At 39.2% G+C, this 16,014-nt stretch overlaps 1 protein-coding gene across 1 annotated transcript; it reads left to right on the top strand.

Annotated features, from left to right (window-relative positions):
- Positions 1-13,219: 13,219 nt before the first annotated feature.
- Positions 13,220-14,247, top strand: LOC121172213 (olfactory receptor 4C5-like). Its single transcript, XM_041004064.1, has one exon. The coding sequence runs from the start codon at positions 13,282-13,284 to the stop codon at positions 14,245-14,247; it is 966 nt and encodes a 321-aa protein (XP_040859998.1). The 5' UTR covers positions 13,220-13,281.
- Positions 14,248-16,014: the final 1,767 nt, after the last annotated feature.

The following is a 16,014-nucleotide window of genomic DNA, read 5'->3' as shown; positions in this document are numbered from 1 at the left end:
ACATATTTCTCACTGACAGGACCATTGTATAGGATGCAAACAGCAGCACAAATTTCTTCAAATGAATGAATCAAGCACCATCAAACTTCTAATCCCTTTTAAAACTCATGTCTACAGAACAGAAACAAAAAAAAATAGATGCTGAATTTAAAAATGTAAAAGTCTTTCAGCACTAAAAAGAATTTTCTAGTCTTCTCTCGCCTAAATGTACGGTTACACAGCGATGGATAGAAATGTTTCTAATGTTTTATCTTACTTCCTTAAAACAAAAAACAGTTTTCATCATTATCTTCAGAGAGGATACTGATGTTTTTATTAAAGGCTACCCCCGCCCATGGGAATTAATTAACTCTTTTTGTGTAATCTTCTTGGAAGATTTTTAGAAATACTCACCTATGAAGAACACATAATCACCTGATTATTCCCTGTCCTTGTACTTCAAGTAATCAACTAACAGACTACCTTTCTGGTGTGTGTGTGTTGTGTGATAGAAGCTCCCTCATGAAACCTGGGGGATCTTTATTGGGGTGTGAAGGACTCTGAACGCTGGGTGAGTAACAGTGCAGGACCCCCGGGGAGATGTCCTCCTTGGCAGAAGCCAGGAGCTCGAACACTGATCCAGTCTCTCAACTGCACCACAAATGAATCAAGAAATTCACTGTAGAGAAAAAGCAACTTTGGGCATTGAAACTGTCTCAGGCAGAGGAATGCCTAGACTGGGACGTTTAAATGGAGGCTAAAATCCTAGTGAGAATTTTTGCAGTGTTGAAACGCCAAGTCTACCCTGATTTTCTATGCCATCCCATTCATGTTTTCTGAAAGTTTAGAAATTCTATGGCCATTTGTGGGTAGGCAGCATCAGATTCAGGGGCTACATTAAGTCTGTGGCTGGTTTGGACTGATCCTGCCAAGGCAGCCACAGACAGGACTTGAAATTCATCCGTAGCAGAATTTTGAGGCTGATAATGAATGGCTCTCAAATGATGCTATAAATATCTAAATGGCCCTTGGCAGGGAAAAAAAAAAGGTAAACCATTTCTGATTAATCTAGGCAAATAGACTTCAAATCTTGTTCACGCATTATGTCCCCAAGATAGTGTAGATTTTCACCATCAAAAAAGTTATGACAGCTTTCAAACACAAGTTGTAGCAATGACTCTACAGCCTGGAGGATATGATGAGGATATGCTGAGGCTTAAGGCACAGGTTGTAAAAGTTGCAACAGCAAGAGTACTTTTTTTTAAAGATTTGTTTGTTTTTACTGGAAAGGCAGATATACAGAGAGGAGGAGAGATAGAGAGGAAGATCTTCTATCCAATGATTCACTCCCCAAGTGAATGCAATGGCCAGTGCTGCACCGATCCGAAGCCGGGAACCAGGAACCTCTTCCAGATCTCCCACGCAGGGGCAGGGTCCCAAGGCTTTGGGCCGTCCTCGACTGCTTTCCCAGGCCACAAGCAGGGAGCTGGTTGAGAAGTGGAGCAGCCAGGATTAAAACCAGCACCCATATGGGATTCCGGAGCGTTCAAGGTGAAAACTTTAGCTGCTGGGCCACTGCGCCAGGCCCAGGTAAGAATATTTAAATGTGTGACTGGACAGTGAATGAAAAATTAGAAAAATCGTAAGAATTGCTTCCATTATTGCTTAACACTATGTCCTTTATTCTATCAATATTATAATAAATCAACTTTGTATTCTTGGGCTAAGTACTAATATTCTTCATTTACTGAGAGTTTTGCTGAGAATTATGTATCAGCCATAAAAAAAAATCACACTTTTCATTTTTCTAAAGATTTATTTTTGTTTGAATGGCAGAGTTAGAGATAGAGAGCTTCCATTCATTGGCTCACTCCCCAAATGGCTGAAAACAATTTGCCCTTCATCTGTGAAGAATGGTTTGTTGGGTAACCAATCTGTGGTTTAGTTTTTCTTTCAGCATCTTCTACCTCCTAAACTCAATTGCTTGTAACAAGAAGTCAACAGCACGCATTTTGCCTGATCCCATAACCTCTCTGAGTTTATTTCATGTGGAGTTTCTGGAACAGTCTATAATAAAGTTTGAGGGATCTTCAAGCCATTTTTTGGTCAAGTGTTAGCTCTGCCTTTTTCTCTGCTTCTCAGACCTCCAGTTTGTGTATGTTGCCACTCCTGATGCTGTTACAGGTCTCTACAGCTCTGTTCACTATTATTCACTCTTTTTCTTTTTAATCCTCACGGGTGGGTGATGCTTATGGACCTATCTTCAAACTCAACCTTTTTGTTTTCCTCCCGTCTACTCAAATTTGATGTTTGACCTCTGAATTTGTACTTTATGTTGTACCTTTTATTTCTAGAATTTCTATTTGGTCTTTTTATAATATCTGTTTATTAATATATTCTCCCTTTAATATTGTGTGGAGCATTTTTTCTCGAACTTGGCTCTTTAGTCACAATTTCCTATAGTTCCCTAAGTATATTTAAAATAGCTAATTTAGGGTCTGTACAACAGCTTAATTGGCTAATTCTCTGCTTGCCAGCACCAGCATCCTATATGGGTGCCAATTCATATCCCAACTGCTCCACTTCCCATCCAGCTCCCTGTTTAAGGCCTGGGAAAACAGAAGATGGCTGAAAGCCTTGGTACCCTGCACCTGCATGGGAGACCCAGGAGAAGTTTGGATCAGTTCAGCTCCAGTCGTTGTGGTCATCTGGTAAGTGAACCAATGCATGCAAGAGCTTTTCCTGTAAATCTGCCTTTCCGATAACAGTAAGCAAATCTTTAAAAATAGTTTTTTTCAGGTTTTTCTGTGATTTTGTTGATTTTTAAAGCAATTTACTTTTGTTCATGTAAAAATAATAGATTGCCTGTGGTTCAGTCTAAGAATATAGTGATACTTCCCTTCCTATGTGCCTCCCTCCTCCTTCCTTTTTTTTTTTAATTTTTGAAGTAACATTTTATTTACTTTAGAGACACAGGATTCATACCCTACTAAATAAAAAGTTCAATAAAAGTGTAAATATCCTTGTTCTCCAGGAATACAGACAATAGAGCTGTAAATAATAGTAATCACTCCCAAGATGTCAATTCCACTCATTTACATTGATTTTTGTACATTATGTGTTAGTTACCACAAACTAGTGAAACATGTTTCGTGTACATATTTATTACAGTTTGTTAAATCAATACACACATCCATATACAATGTCCAAATCAGACACTATATTTTCTCTAATAATTCACAAGATTGTAATTCCTTTTCCAAGCTTTTTAAAATACATATGTGCAGTATGTTATTATAATCTTCATTTTTATTTATTTATTTATTTGGCAGGCAGAATGACAAGGAGCCTGAGACAGAGAGGAAAAAAGAAAGAGAGAGAGGCTATTCCTCATCCTTTTGGGGTCTGATCCACAAAATTATTACACATTTGAATGCCCTGATATTACTGTTTCCTTCAGATTATTTCAAAGTTGTAGGTCTCACATTTCAGCTTTTTATTTAGAGTTTATTTGTGTGCATAGTGAGAGATAGAATTGTAGTTTTATTCTCCTACATATGGATTCCTATTTTGCCCAGCATCATTTGTTAAAGTGACAGTCCTTTTTCCCATGCATGTTCCTAGCAACTTTTTCAAAGATCAGTTGGCTATTGATGTATAGGCTTATTTCCAGGGTTTCCATTCTGTTCCATTGGTCTATTGATCTGTTTCTAAGCTAAAACTATGCTGTTTTGACTACTGTCACTCTGTAAAATCTTTTAAAACCTGACAGTGTGAATTTTCCTACCTTGCTCTTGTTGCTTGAGATTTCTTTGAATATTCAATGGTCCAAGCTGCACCTCAGTGCTTCTACTGCAGAGGTCAGTTACGGTATGATTTTTCTAGGAGTGGAACTGTTGGTTGGCTGGCTATTGAGTTACAGACGTGCCAGCAGAATTTGCAGGCCTAGAGATGTATAGTATGCTGCCCAGTGGCTGGGGCCACCGTCTAATTTACTTTTGGACTGGTGTCAGGTGCACACAGGCACAATGGACCAACAGACTCAATAGTCAAGTCGTACAACCACTAAGGTGAGCTGTGCTCTAGCATTGGATACAGTCTCAAGATGAATTCTAACTGCAACAGCTGGGGTCATGGAGAACAGAAGGTAACGACATGGACTTCTGCTTTGTGTCACCATAATAACATTAACTCCAGGCAACCACCCAGCTTGTGAGGAGTGGCAGAGTATCCTGTGCTGTCATCTACAGTGCCAGTGGGGGCCATGGGCATCTCCAGCTCATGTTGTCCTAGACAGTGACATTGTATCTAGGTTGCTTCATCATGTAGGCGAATAATTATAGCGATACATGACTATTTTATTAAATAATAATTTATGGCCATCAGGAATCAAAAAACTCCATATTTTATTTTTCAAGAGATCTTATATGAAATAAGAACCAAAACAGCATAACGGGATCATTCAAAATACCGACTCACATGTTTATAGTGTTATCAAGGTGCTCACACAGATGACTGACACTCAGGGACAGAATGTATCTTAAATCTGTGTGAGCCTTCTAGGTCTTCAGCTCCCCATGAGGCTCGGTGCTTCCGTAATGGAACAAGTTCTCATTAGTAAGCTGTCTACACATTGTGACGGTATGTTTTCCTCTTGTTCTTACCTTCTGTGATACCAAAGTACTGCTGTTTTTTACTTTTTGTGTCAATCCTTTATTGGTTCTTTTTGTAGTAAGAGTTATTTTCCCCTTCTGCCATTGAAATTAGCCTTCACCCTGACCCTTCCTTCATCTGATATAACCCAGGACTCCTTTTTTTCTCATAGACGTCAAAGAACCATCATAAGAAACAAGATTTTCACGTCTGCTCATGAAAGGGTTCATCATCTCTGTGTTCAGTTAAACTATTCTGTGTGCTGCTGCCTGCCAGGATGTTGGTCTCCGCATCCTGAGTCCCATCGTCAAACTTTTCAAATTTTGCATAATTTTTGCAGAACTTATTAACGACTTCCTAGTCCAGGATCTCAGGTAGCCCTGGGTGGCAATTTCATAAACCCTTACAGAATGCATTGCTAAGGGAAGAGAAAGTTTTCTTCCTGAGCCTCTTTTTCAGGAGGAAAGAACATCATACAAAAGACCTCCTGGAGTTTTGCGCTTTTATCTCACGGACAAGAAATGTGTCACATAGCGATCTGTAAGTTAGCTGCTAGAAAGAGAGGAGCATTTTCATATGGGAAGTAAGCTGATCCTGAGCCACACCAGAAGCCTGAATGGAACCCACCTTGATCCAAACACGTGATCTCTGACACTGGAGTGGAGTTCTATTAGAAAGAAACGAGGTGGGAATGGCTCTGTGGGCACCTAAAACACGCCCGCTCATCTGCTGTGCTTGTGGCGATGCCCTCAACACTCTCCTGTATCTGTAACCTCTCTCGTACGCTTGCTCTTCTCTCCACGTGTGCTCTTTCTCTCCAGTCTTCATCTCTCCCACATTTCAACATGATTGTTTCCTCCATCTTAAAAAAAAAAATCAGCTCTCAACCCCCTTCTTCACTAACTAACTTGGTTTCCACAAAAATACTGTCATCTTTGGTAGAACTGAAGTTCCTAAGCAATGCATAGCTGTTTATGCCAGTATCTTCTCTCCCATGACAGCACAACAATGTGTGAGACTCACCATGGAAATGGCAAATAAGAAAGTATGTAAAAATGTGATTAGAGTTTGAATTTAGAATTAAATAAATCTAGATTTAAAGTTGGGATTTACTAACCATTAACCTTTTTACTTTGACTACATGATATTCAAGGTCAGCATCAACTTCTTATAGATAAAAAGAAACTCTTCTTCATTGGGATTATCCCTGAATTAGATGTAATATCACACTTCACTAAGAAGAGAGAATTATTTATTACTTCTCTTCGTATTCACATTTCCTTTATCTCCTAGAACCATTCCAAGCAAACTCGCTTTCATTGCAAACTTTTGTAGGAAGCTCAAATACAGAATAATTCATAGTTACAATGACATGCAAATCAGTATTCAAAACTTTTAAAATGGCCTTCCTTCTGTCCTAATTTGTGGAACTTCTTGGATTCTACCAAAGTTTTGGACCAAAACAAATTTGTATTTTAATTTTGGTGTTCCATGAACTTTTTAAAGTACCCTTGTGTGAACTGGATCAACTCTTACCCGAAAACAGAAGCAACGACACCATGAGCTCTGATTTACTGTGTAGAAAATGACTAATGTAACAGTGAGCCCTGACACTATAACAGGCACGAGGTAAGTCTGTCCATGAATTATCTCAGACATCACAGCATTTAGTTGTCTCCCATTTTGTACACATGTAGAAATTCAGACATGAAGAGGTTAGATACCCAAAATCATGTACCTACAAAGTAGAAAATCTTGCAAAACTCTCTCTTTTAGCCATGATTTGATCTTTTAACACCATAAGAGCCATTTCTCTAACCTACATGTGTTTTGCTCAATCCTCCCTGTAACTCTGGGAGATGAGTATTGCCAAGGTTGTTTTGTAGAATCAGACTGGTTCAAATATTCATATTCCCATTACTAGGCCATTCTGTGCCTTGAGGCTCAGGTCCTAAAATCACTTACTTTACCATACCCAGAAAAAAAGGCTATTAACCTGGCCTCCCTCCCCACTCCCAACCCGTTGGGTCACAAGAGACAGAACGAGAAACATTGAGTTGACTGCCATCTTGCCTGAAACTATTCATTGTAACCCTGTGGGAGCAGAGACCAGAGCATCCCTAACTCCTTGCACTCTGCCCTTTAAATGTGTCCCTGCCATGCACACAGCAACATGCTGAGAAGGATGGACTCTGAGGATCCCCTGCTTGGGAAGATGGTATAAGCATAACAAGCCACAGATCACAGTTGCTGTTTGATTCTGAGTTTAGAATTCAAGACTTCCAAGGACCAAAAGAGCTCTCTGCAGCCTGGACACAGGTTTTACAAAGAACGCCAATGTTAGAATCTGCTACTTCAAGGTAACTTTCCTTTGTGGCTAAATTCTCATTTCTCTCCTTTAAGTGTAATTCGTAATTTCCACAACTTCAAATCAGATTAGATTGAAATCCGGCAGTTTTTGTAGTGTATTTCATCTAAGCACCAAGAAAGATGGGAACCTGTATAGTGAGGCAACTTAGATGTCCTCAATGATTCCATTTTTCCCTAGCAGCTTCTTTGGAAACCAAATTGTTTGGAGGCTGGTGGAAGAAGTTAACTTTCTGACCTGCAATGCTTGTGCCTCACACTACCAAATGGTGTGATCCCACAGAGCAAAATCAAATCCAACTCACTCACTTACCTTCATTTAGGAAGTTTCCCTTACCAATCATTGACAAGTCACCAACCAAGCAAGAGATTGCAAAAAAGCTGAAGGATGAACCTGCAAAGCAGCAGTTATGATGAAGTCATGAATGCTAAATCTAAACTATCCCTTGACAAGTAAGATGACTTGTTACACAATGAACCAGTTATGTCAGTTCCAAACACATGTAGAGAAGTAAGTGCAAGCATAATGCTCTCACTAACATTCTAGTCTTAAGGTGAGTTTAGCTTATATATTTGTTTCTGCTGACAGATTTTTATTAATATCACACAAATGCTCAGTCCACTAAGAAAAAAAATCATTTCAAGTTTTATTACCAAGATTTGATAATAAATTAATCTTTTTATTACATTACTTCAATAACCATAAACATAATATATTCTCTCTGTAGAAACTCAGATCAAGAAAAGTTTTAAATAACAAAGTTGCCTTTAATTCCTCCATCCATAAAAGCATTATTAATCTTTGCTTGGACTTTTTGAGATGTTTTATATGCATACTTTACATTTTACACAATTTAGGAAATAACAGGTATGGTGTTTTATGTCTTATGCTTTCTAATCCTGGAACTGGAAGAATCTTTCCACCTCATAGGTTTTCTTTCAAATGACTTGAATTTCTACTTTATACTTCATAACTATAATTAATTTAACTGATTCTCTTTTTATAGACGTTTTTATCATTTTACTTTTTCACTATAGCAAGATATTTTGAAACAAAATCTTCATAGTTTTCCCACCTTTTCAATCTAAAATAGATGACTAAGAAGTGTAAAGTCCTCTTAAGCGGAATGAAACTTCAGAATATTTCATTTTAACTGACACTCGCCTTCTCTGCCATAAGCGTCAGCCAGTTTAAGTATCACTCCTTCAGCAACAAAGGACTTCTAACATATTTTTCCTGAGAATTTCCTTTGGCTAGTTTTGGTCTTTTTTTATAATGATGGAGTAAACATTTTAATTCAGTAAAAATTATTTCTGTAATATCAGTTGTCATATTGCAAATATTTTTCTAGTATTCCATATCTATGTAGTTAACTTCATTCGTTTTCCTATGCATCTGATATCACATTTTGTGTTAAAATGTATTTCCCTAGCCAGAAGTTAGATTTATGATGGAATACATATAAAAGCTCATATGAATTAAATTAAAAAATATTTTGCACAAAAATGTCTTGAAAGTCGTGTGCATGTTTTCATGTGATTTCCTCGTTCTTGTTTTGAACACTTCTGTATTTTATATAAGCTCTTTAACATACACAATTCTCTTTTTTTTGTAATGGATTTTGAAGAACTTATTTTAAAAGCAAATGCCTGTCTTGCTGCTGAAACTATTTTACAAACTACATGTAACATGTTTTAAACATTCTTCCAAATATTTTGTTCTTTCTGATTTGACCATACTTGCTTCAAATTGAAATTGTGTCCACCATTTCTATCTGAATCTTTAAAATGCCAAGAAGTTTTTTAATGTCTGTGTAATATTTTTCCATTATCTGATATATTTATGCCTGCTTTCCACTTTTTATTCAGATAATTGGTTATTTTTTGCCTATTAAGAACTTAGTTCATTTATTTTCTATGATCTTATTACATATCAAGTATTTTAAGCATAAAAATAATCTTTTTTAAATGCAATCTCTAATTTTCCAGTTTTTGTTCGTTATAGCTGTAAGATTTCGTTAATAATTATTTTTTCATTTTGGCTCTTCAATCAAAAATCAGGTATATGTGAAAAGCTATGTAATTTACCTTTAGGATACAAATACACACACAACTATGTATAGTAAAATACCTTTCAACTTCTTTATTAAGCTTATTATTCTCACATTTCATAAATGGGAATTTTTAGGAGCAGCAAGACTAAGATGTGTATATGATAATGTGTTGCTAGTCATCGGTGACAATGGAATTCCAAAGTTGCCAGTCTGGCTCTGTGAAACACACTCCACCCAATAAATTGTGATTCTTTTACTTCTTCACCTTTAAAATATCTGTTTTATTAACATCCAGAATTTTTTTTAATTGTATTGCATTATGTGACACAGTGTTATAGGCACTGGGATTCCCCCCACCCCTCCCCGAACCCTCTCCCCATGGTGGATTTCTCCACCTTGTTGCATTACCACAGTTCAAATTCAGTTGAGGTTCTTTCGTTGGAAGTATTTACCAAGCATAAAGTCCAGCATCTTATTATCCTAGTGGATTCAACGATTTCTTGGTGAGACCATCTCTGGTCTGAAGGTAAAGCCAGCAAAGTATCATTCCAATCAATTAAAAGCCCCAACATAACATCAACATCAATTTACATTATGGCATTAATTGACATGGTATTGATTAACCAATATGTTAATAGGAAAATGCAGGTTCTTAACTACATCCTGTGACTTCTTCATAGACATTTCAATTTTGGTTTATATTCAACCAGGTTCTATAACCTCAAAATGGCTAGAGATTACTATTCAGCTGTCTCGTGTCTATTTTCATTTTAGTATTTAGCTGTTTATAGTGTTGAAGCATGATTTTGCTGAACTTGGTTGTTTTTTGGATGGTCTGAACTGGCTTATAACTCCAGCAAGACATGTGTCAACAGTTTAAGTACAGAACATTTTTTAGGAGGGGTGTGCAGAGAAATCCCCAATACCCCAGTGAGGCGTAACTAATCTTTGTGTCCCACCTAGTGAGGTATGAGTGAATCCATGCTGACCATTTGCTGTCTGCTTCTAAGCTTTCCTTGTTGTTGTCTGTCCATTCTAGATTTTTTTGTTTATTTGTATATTTGTTCCTTTGTTTTGAGGGGTTTCTGGAGTGATCCTAATGGTCATCGCAAGAGAGGGTGGGGACCCAGAGCTGGAGCTAGGCGAGGACCAGAGAAAGCTCGCCTCCCCAGTCCCAAAGGAAGTTTATTATTCTTCTGTTTCTGCAGACCGCTCAGGGCTCCTGGTTGTCATTCCGATGACGCTGGTTTCTGCACGGCAGAGTTTGGACTTCTTCCATCCCCTGTGGAAGCTCCAGATGGGGGTGGGTGACCTCAGAGTTCTCGGCCTCCGAAGGCACTCCTACTCCCTGTGGTCTCCTTGGCAGTTGGGATGTAGTCCTTGATGTCCGTACTGATAGTCCTTGGTGAGGATCTGGAGAATCTTCAGGGTTGGGATACGAGCCTGCTCCTGTCCACCTGCTCCACTCTGGGGTCTCCCCCCTGCTCCATACGCACGACCTCCTGTTAAGAGGCTGTCAGGATCACTCCCAATTCCCCCCTTATGCCTGTGTAGCCTTACTATTGTCTAGTGCCAACTTGAGTCTGTTGTCTATGAGTTACCAGATTTGATCCTGATAGGCTATATTTCAAGTCTTCCTCACACTTTTTAGGGGGATGGAAGATTTCCCTGCTCTCCCTCCCCATTACAGAATAACATAAGGTATTAAGAGTGTTTTAGGTTTTACACGTCTTTGATGTAGGTCATAAGCAGTCTGTGTCACATTAATTGTTATTTTATAGATTACAATGGCTTATCTTATTGCATTGGATACAGGCTGTCAGAGATTGCAATAATATTACAACATACAGGTACTATTTTCCAGATTGACATATTTTCATCTTAAATTAAGGCAAACATGTGGTATTTGACCTTTGGGGATTGGTTCATTTCTCTTGGCATAATGGATTCCATTTGGGCCCATTTGGCCACAAAAAAAAACTGCATTTCGGGTTTTTTGATAGCTGAATAGTATTCCATGGATTATATGAACCATAGCTTTCGTATCCAGCCTTCTGTTGATGGGCATTTAGGTTGCTTCCAAGTCTTTGCAATTATTGATTGTGTTGCTATAAACATAGGGGTGCATGTTGGTTTCTCATGTAGCAGGTGTTTTGGACATATTCCTAGGAGTGCTGTTGCTGGGTCATATTGTATGCTGATTTTCAGTTGTTTGTGTATCCTCCATACTGATTTCCATAGAGGCTGTACAAGTTTGCAGTCCCACCAACAGTGGAGTAGGGTTTCCTTTTCCCCACATTCTCGCCAGCAAGTGTTGTTGGTGGTGTTTTGTATGTGTGCCATCCTTGCTGGCATTAGGTGGTACCTCATTGTTGTGTTCATTTGGATTTCCCTTATTGCCGGGGAACTTGAGCATTTTTCATATGTTTGTTTGCCACTTGGGTTTGTTCTTTTGTGAAACGTCTGCCCATTTCCTGTGCCCATTTCTTGAGTGGCTTGTTTGTTTTGGTTTTTTGGTTGTTTTGGAGTTCTTTGTATATCCTGGAGATTAGCCCTCTATCTCCTACATAGTGTGCGAAGATCTTCTCCCATTCTGTGGGTTGCTTTTTTACTTTGCTGATTGTTTCCCTTGCTGTACAGAAGCTTCTTAGTTTGATGAAGTCCCATTTGTTTATTTTGGTCTTGATTGAACATCCAGAATTTTTCAGAATCTTACTTACATTGCGTTTTTATGTGCAAACTGAAATCCAAACATGATGTAAGTCCTCCAAATCATGAATTCTGGAGTTTCAGATCTCTGTGGGGAGTACTACATGGCATCATGCTGTCTGCTCGGCCCCCTGAATGGTATGTTCCTTTCAACAAAGCATGATCAGATCCAGAGACAGCTCTGTTGGGAAGCATCACAGGCTCACAAATCTAACCACCAGCATCGTCCTAGTCCAGCCTCACTTGCTGCCAGTGACTCTGAAATGTAACTACATCATCTCTAATTTTAAATTAAACCCTTTTGGGCCCAGCACAGTGGCCTAGCAGCTAAAGTCCTCGCCTTGAACTCGCTGAGATCCCATATAATCACTGGTTCTAATCCCGGCGGCGCTGCTTCCCATCCAGCCAGCCCCCTGCTTGTGGCCTGGGAAAGCAGTCGAGGATGGCCCAAAGCCTTGGGGCCCTGCAGCCGCATGGGAGACCCAGAAGAGCTCCTGGCTCCCAGCTTTGAATTGGCGCAGTACCGACTGTTGCAGTCACTTGGGAGTGATTCATTGAATGGAAGATCTTTCTCTCTGTCTCTCCTCTCTGTCTCTCTTCTCTGTATATCTGACTTGGAATAAAAATGAATAAATCTTTTTATTAAAAAATTAAGCCCACTTGATATACTATAGTTGTCACACTGAACCCAAATTCATTTTTCTGTTGTCATCACAATGCAAGATTAAAGCAACACAAACTGAGGCTGACACCATGGCATAGTAGGTTAAGCCTCTGCCCATAATGCCAGCATCTCATATGTCCCAAAGTTCATAGTCAAAGCTGCTCCACTTCTAATCCAACTTCCTGCTAATGTGCATAGGAAAGCAATGAAAGACGGCCCACATCCTTGGGCCCCTGTACCCATTTGGGAAATATAGGGACACTCTAGTCTCCTGGCTTCAGATTGGCCCAACTCCAATCATTGCTGCCATCTGGGGAGTGAACCAGATGGAAGCACTTGCACTCGCTCGCTCTCGCTCTCGCTCTCTCTCTCTCTCTCGTAAAACATTGTAAAGACTACAAATGATAAATTCGTCTGTGCTACGGCCTCATCAGCACACGGACTGAAGAGAAGACCCTGGGAAATAGATGTTTAGAAATCCAAGACTTTACTCCTCCTTAACAGTCTTTTTATTCCTACTTTGCTATAGGCAAAAAGTATGATGATAATGATTGTGAAAATCTCCAGCCATGAGCAACTCCAGGACAGGTTCCTGGCATGTCAAAGTCATAAAATAAGGCTTTCATATATTAATGAATTTGTGTGTGCAGATCCATGGGAGAATCTTCATTGTTTGATTAACAACAGGGCCTTCCTTTAAGTTGGATTTGTGACTTTTAGTTTCCATCAGTGTTTCAGAAAGCATTTCTAACGGAAATTATCTGCCTGATCAAAATGTGTCTTTCATAACTGCAACCCTTGTGCTATTTGCAGATGAATCAGTGAAGCAAATGTCAAAGTACATTCACAGAACAAATGAACAACGTCACAGAATTCATCTTGCTCGGCCTGACCCAGGATCCAGACATGCAGAAACTCCTGTTCGCTGTGTTTACAATCATCTACTTTCTCACCCTGGCAGGCAACATGCTCATTGTGGTGACAATCACTACCAGCCCAGCCCTGGGCTCCCCCATGTATTTTTTTCTGTCTTTCTTGTCCTTCATAGATGGCTGCTGCTCCTCTACAATGGCTCCCAAGATGATATTAGACTTACTAACGGGAAAACAAACTATCTCCTTCAGTGGGTGCCTGACTCAGCTCTTTGCAGAACATTTCTTTGGAGGAGTGGAGATCATCTTACTCACAGTGATGGCATATGACCGCTACCTGGCCATCTGCAAGCCCCTGCACTACATGATGACCATGAACACACAGATGTGTGGCCTCTTGGTGACCGTGGCCTGGGCTGGGGGATTTCTTCATGCTCTGATTCAAATTCTTTTCATAGCCTGGTTACCCTTCTGTGGCCCCAATGTCATTGATCATTTCATCTGTGATCTTTTCCCTCTGTTAAAGCTCTCTTGCACTGACACTCACATCTTTGGACTCTTTGTTGCAGCCAACAGTGGGCTGATGTGCGTGATCATCTTTTCCATTCTGATTACCTCTTACGTCCTCATCCTTTACTCCCTAAAGTCTCACAGCTTTGAAGAACAGCAAAAGGCTCTCTCCACCTGTGCCTCTCATATTACTGTAGTCGTCCTATTCTTTGTACCATGTATCTTTGTATATCTTCGGCCCATGATCACCTTTCCCATTGATAAAGCAGTGGCTGTGTTTTATACTATGGTAACACCCATGTTAAACCCTTTAATTTACACTCTTAGAAATTCAGAGGTGAAAAATGCCATGAAGAAGCTATGGAACCAGACCATAATCTTGGGAAACAACATGTGTGTCAACAGAGAAGATAAAGAAAAAAATCTGTCAATTTTTTAACATGTGTGACGAGTGGAAAGCACAAAGTTCTTAAAGTCAGAATGTGTGAGTTTCAATGTCTATTTCGCAAAAGATCGATAGTTGAATAAATGGTTACTAAGTCTCTATCTCGGTGTTTACAAATTATTGACCAAAGGGCCATTTCTAGCCAATATAAAAAAAGTTATAATACTTGGATGCTGAGTTTATTTGCTTAAGAAAAAACTCTATAAATCTTCAGGTATGCGTTATAGTACTAATACACTGCCCTACTAAAGTACTTAAACAAGAGACCTAACAATTAAGTGCTTAGATGGAAATACAGAGTTTTAAGCTTAAGCAATGGAGACAGTTTTGTCATTGTGACAAATAGAGACCAACCAGAAATGAAAGGATTTTAAGGAATGGGAGTCAATATGGTGTCACTTATCCCAAAATTAATGCTTCTGTGCTATGCAATTCCAGGGGCTCCATTTACCTTGGAATCCCACTTTTCCCAGAATACATCATTTTGACTTCCTAAAGCCAAGGAGTGTAAGACATTGACAACTAAAGCCTGAAAAAAAACCTTGGACATGACTTTTCTAAGCAGAAGATATTGTTTGGAGCACTTTATTCTTGAAATACGTTCTATGCACCTTTTCATCTCCAAAATAGATTTTTTTTTCTGGGGGAAAGAAGTAAACTTGTGCCTCCTTATTTAATGAGAACAAAAATAATTGACACAAGAAAGTTTGCAGAAGGAATTCAGGTTTCATTCAGGCAGAGCCAGCCTGGTAGGAATCAGGGTGCTTTTTCCCTGCTCCATCACTCGAAGACATATACAAAGATGGAAGGACATATACAAATAAGCTAGGATTACTGAGTCACTATATGGAAACAGCTGCCCTAGAGGATCACAGGACTATTCCCAGACAAGACAAAATCTCATACGTTAAACCACCCATAGGTCAGAATTCACTTATTACCACATCAAAACACAGCTTATCCTGACCACTGTATCTATTAGCTTTATCATCTAAAATATGTATAAACATTAAAGAAAGCATGTTAACATAACTTTCACAATTATAGTGGAATAGCTAAACGATGGAATGTGATCTTTAAAAATGCTTTATTGGACAATTTGACACTCAGGCAAACATCATTGAGTGTATTTACACAAATCCTGATGGCACAGCCTATGGCTCCTAGGTGATAAATCCATACAGCAGTTATTAATACTGACCACAACTGTAACACAGTGGTAAGTACTATAAACTGGGATTTATCTAAACATAGAAAAAGAACAGTGAAAGACAACATATAAAAAATAGTTCCCAGCTGTAAGCAATTATGTAGGTTACCTTGCACCTAGGCAAGTGTTATGCTGCTGGGAGAAAAGCAGCCAGTAGCTGGTGGACATTCTAGGCCTGGTTAATACCAAATGTGTATTAATTATACTAGTATTCCAGCATAGTTGCTTGTTGGGTGTTTTTTTTTTTTAAGATAAGTGGGGAAGGCAGGAAATGCCAGGCCTAGACATATCACCCCAGTTCCAAAATGCTCCAGATTGCCGAGGGAAGGAGGTCTAGGGATATATTAAAGTGGGAGCAGCTGAGAGCATGTTTCACAGGGAAGAAATAACTTCTGGGTCTCCCATGGACTGCACCATTGCACTCACAGATAGGCAAGGGAGCTGAGATCAAGTGGTCTTGAAGGGAGAAACCAGAGGGCATGTCTGGTCAGGCCAAGGCACCTGCCCATGCGGGAGATCTAAGCTGAACTAAATGGCATTGCCCACTACCC

Source organism: Ochotona curzoniae, unplaced genomic scaffold (assembly GCF_017591425.1).
Source record: "Ochotona curzoniae isolate NIBS_2020 unplaced genomic scaffold, NIBS_Ocur_1.0 scaffold_3171, whole genome shotgun sequence".
NCBI classification, from domain to species: Eukaryota; Metazoa; Chordata; class Mammalia; order Lagomorpha; family Ochotonidae; genus Ochotona; species Ochotona curzoniae.
The sequence above is the reverse complement of the archived record's forward strand: the minus strand, read 5'-3'. Positions and strand labels throughout refer to the sequence as shown.

Excerpts from the sequence above, each read along its gene's own strand:
- LOC121172213 (XM_041004064.1), top strand. The coding sequence starts at position 13,282 with ATGAACAACGTCACAGAATTCATCTTGCTCGGCCTGACCCAGGATCCA.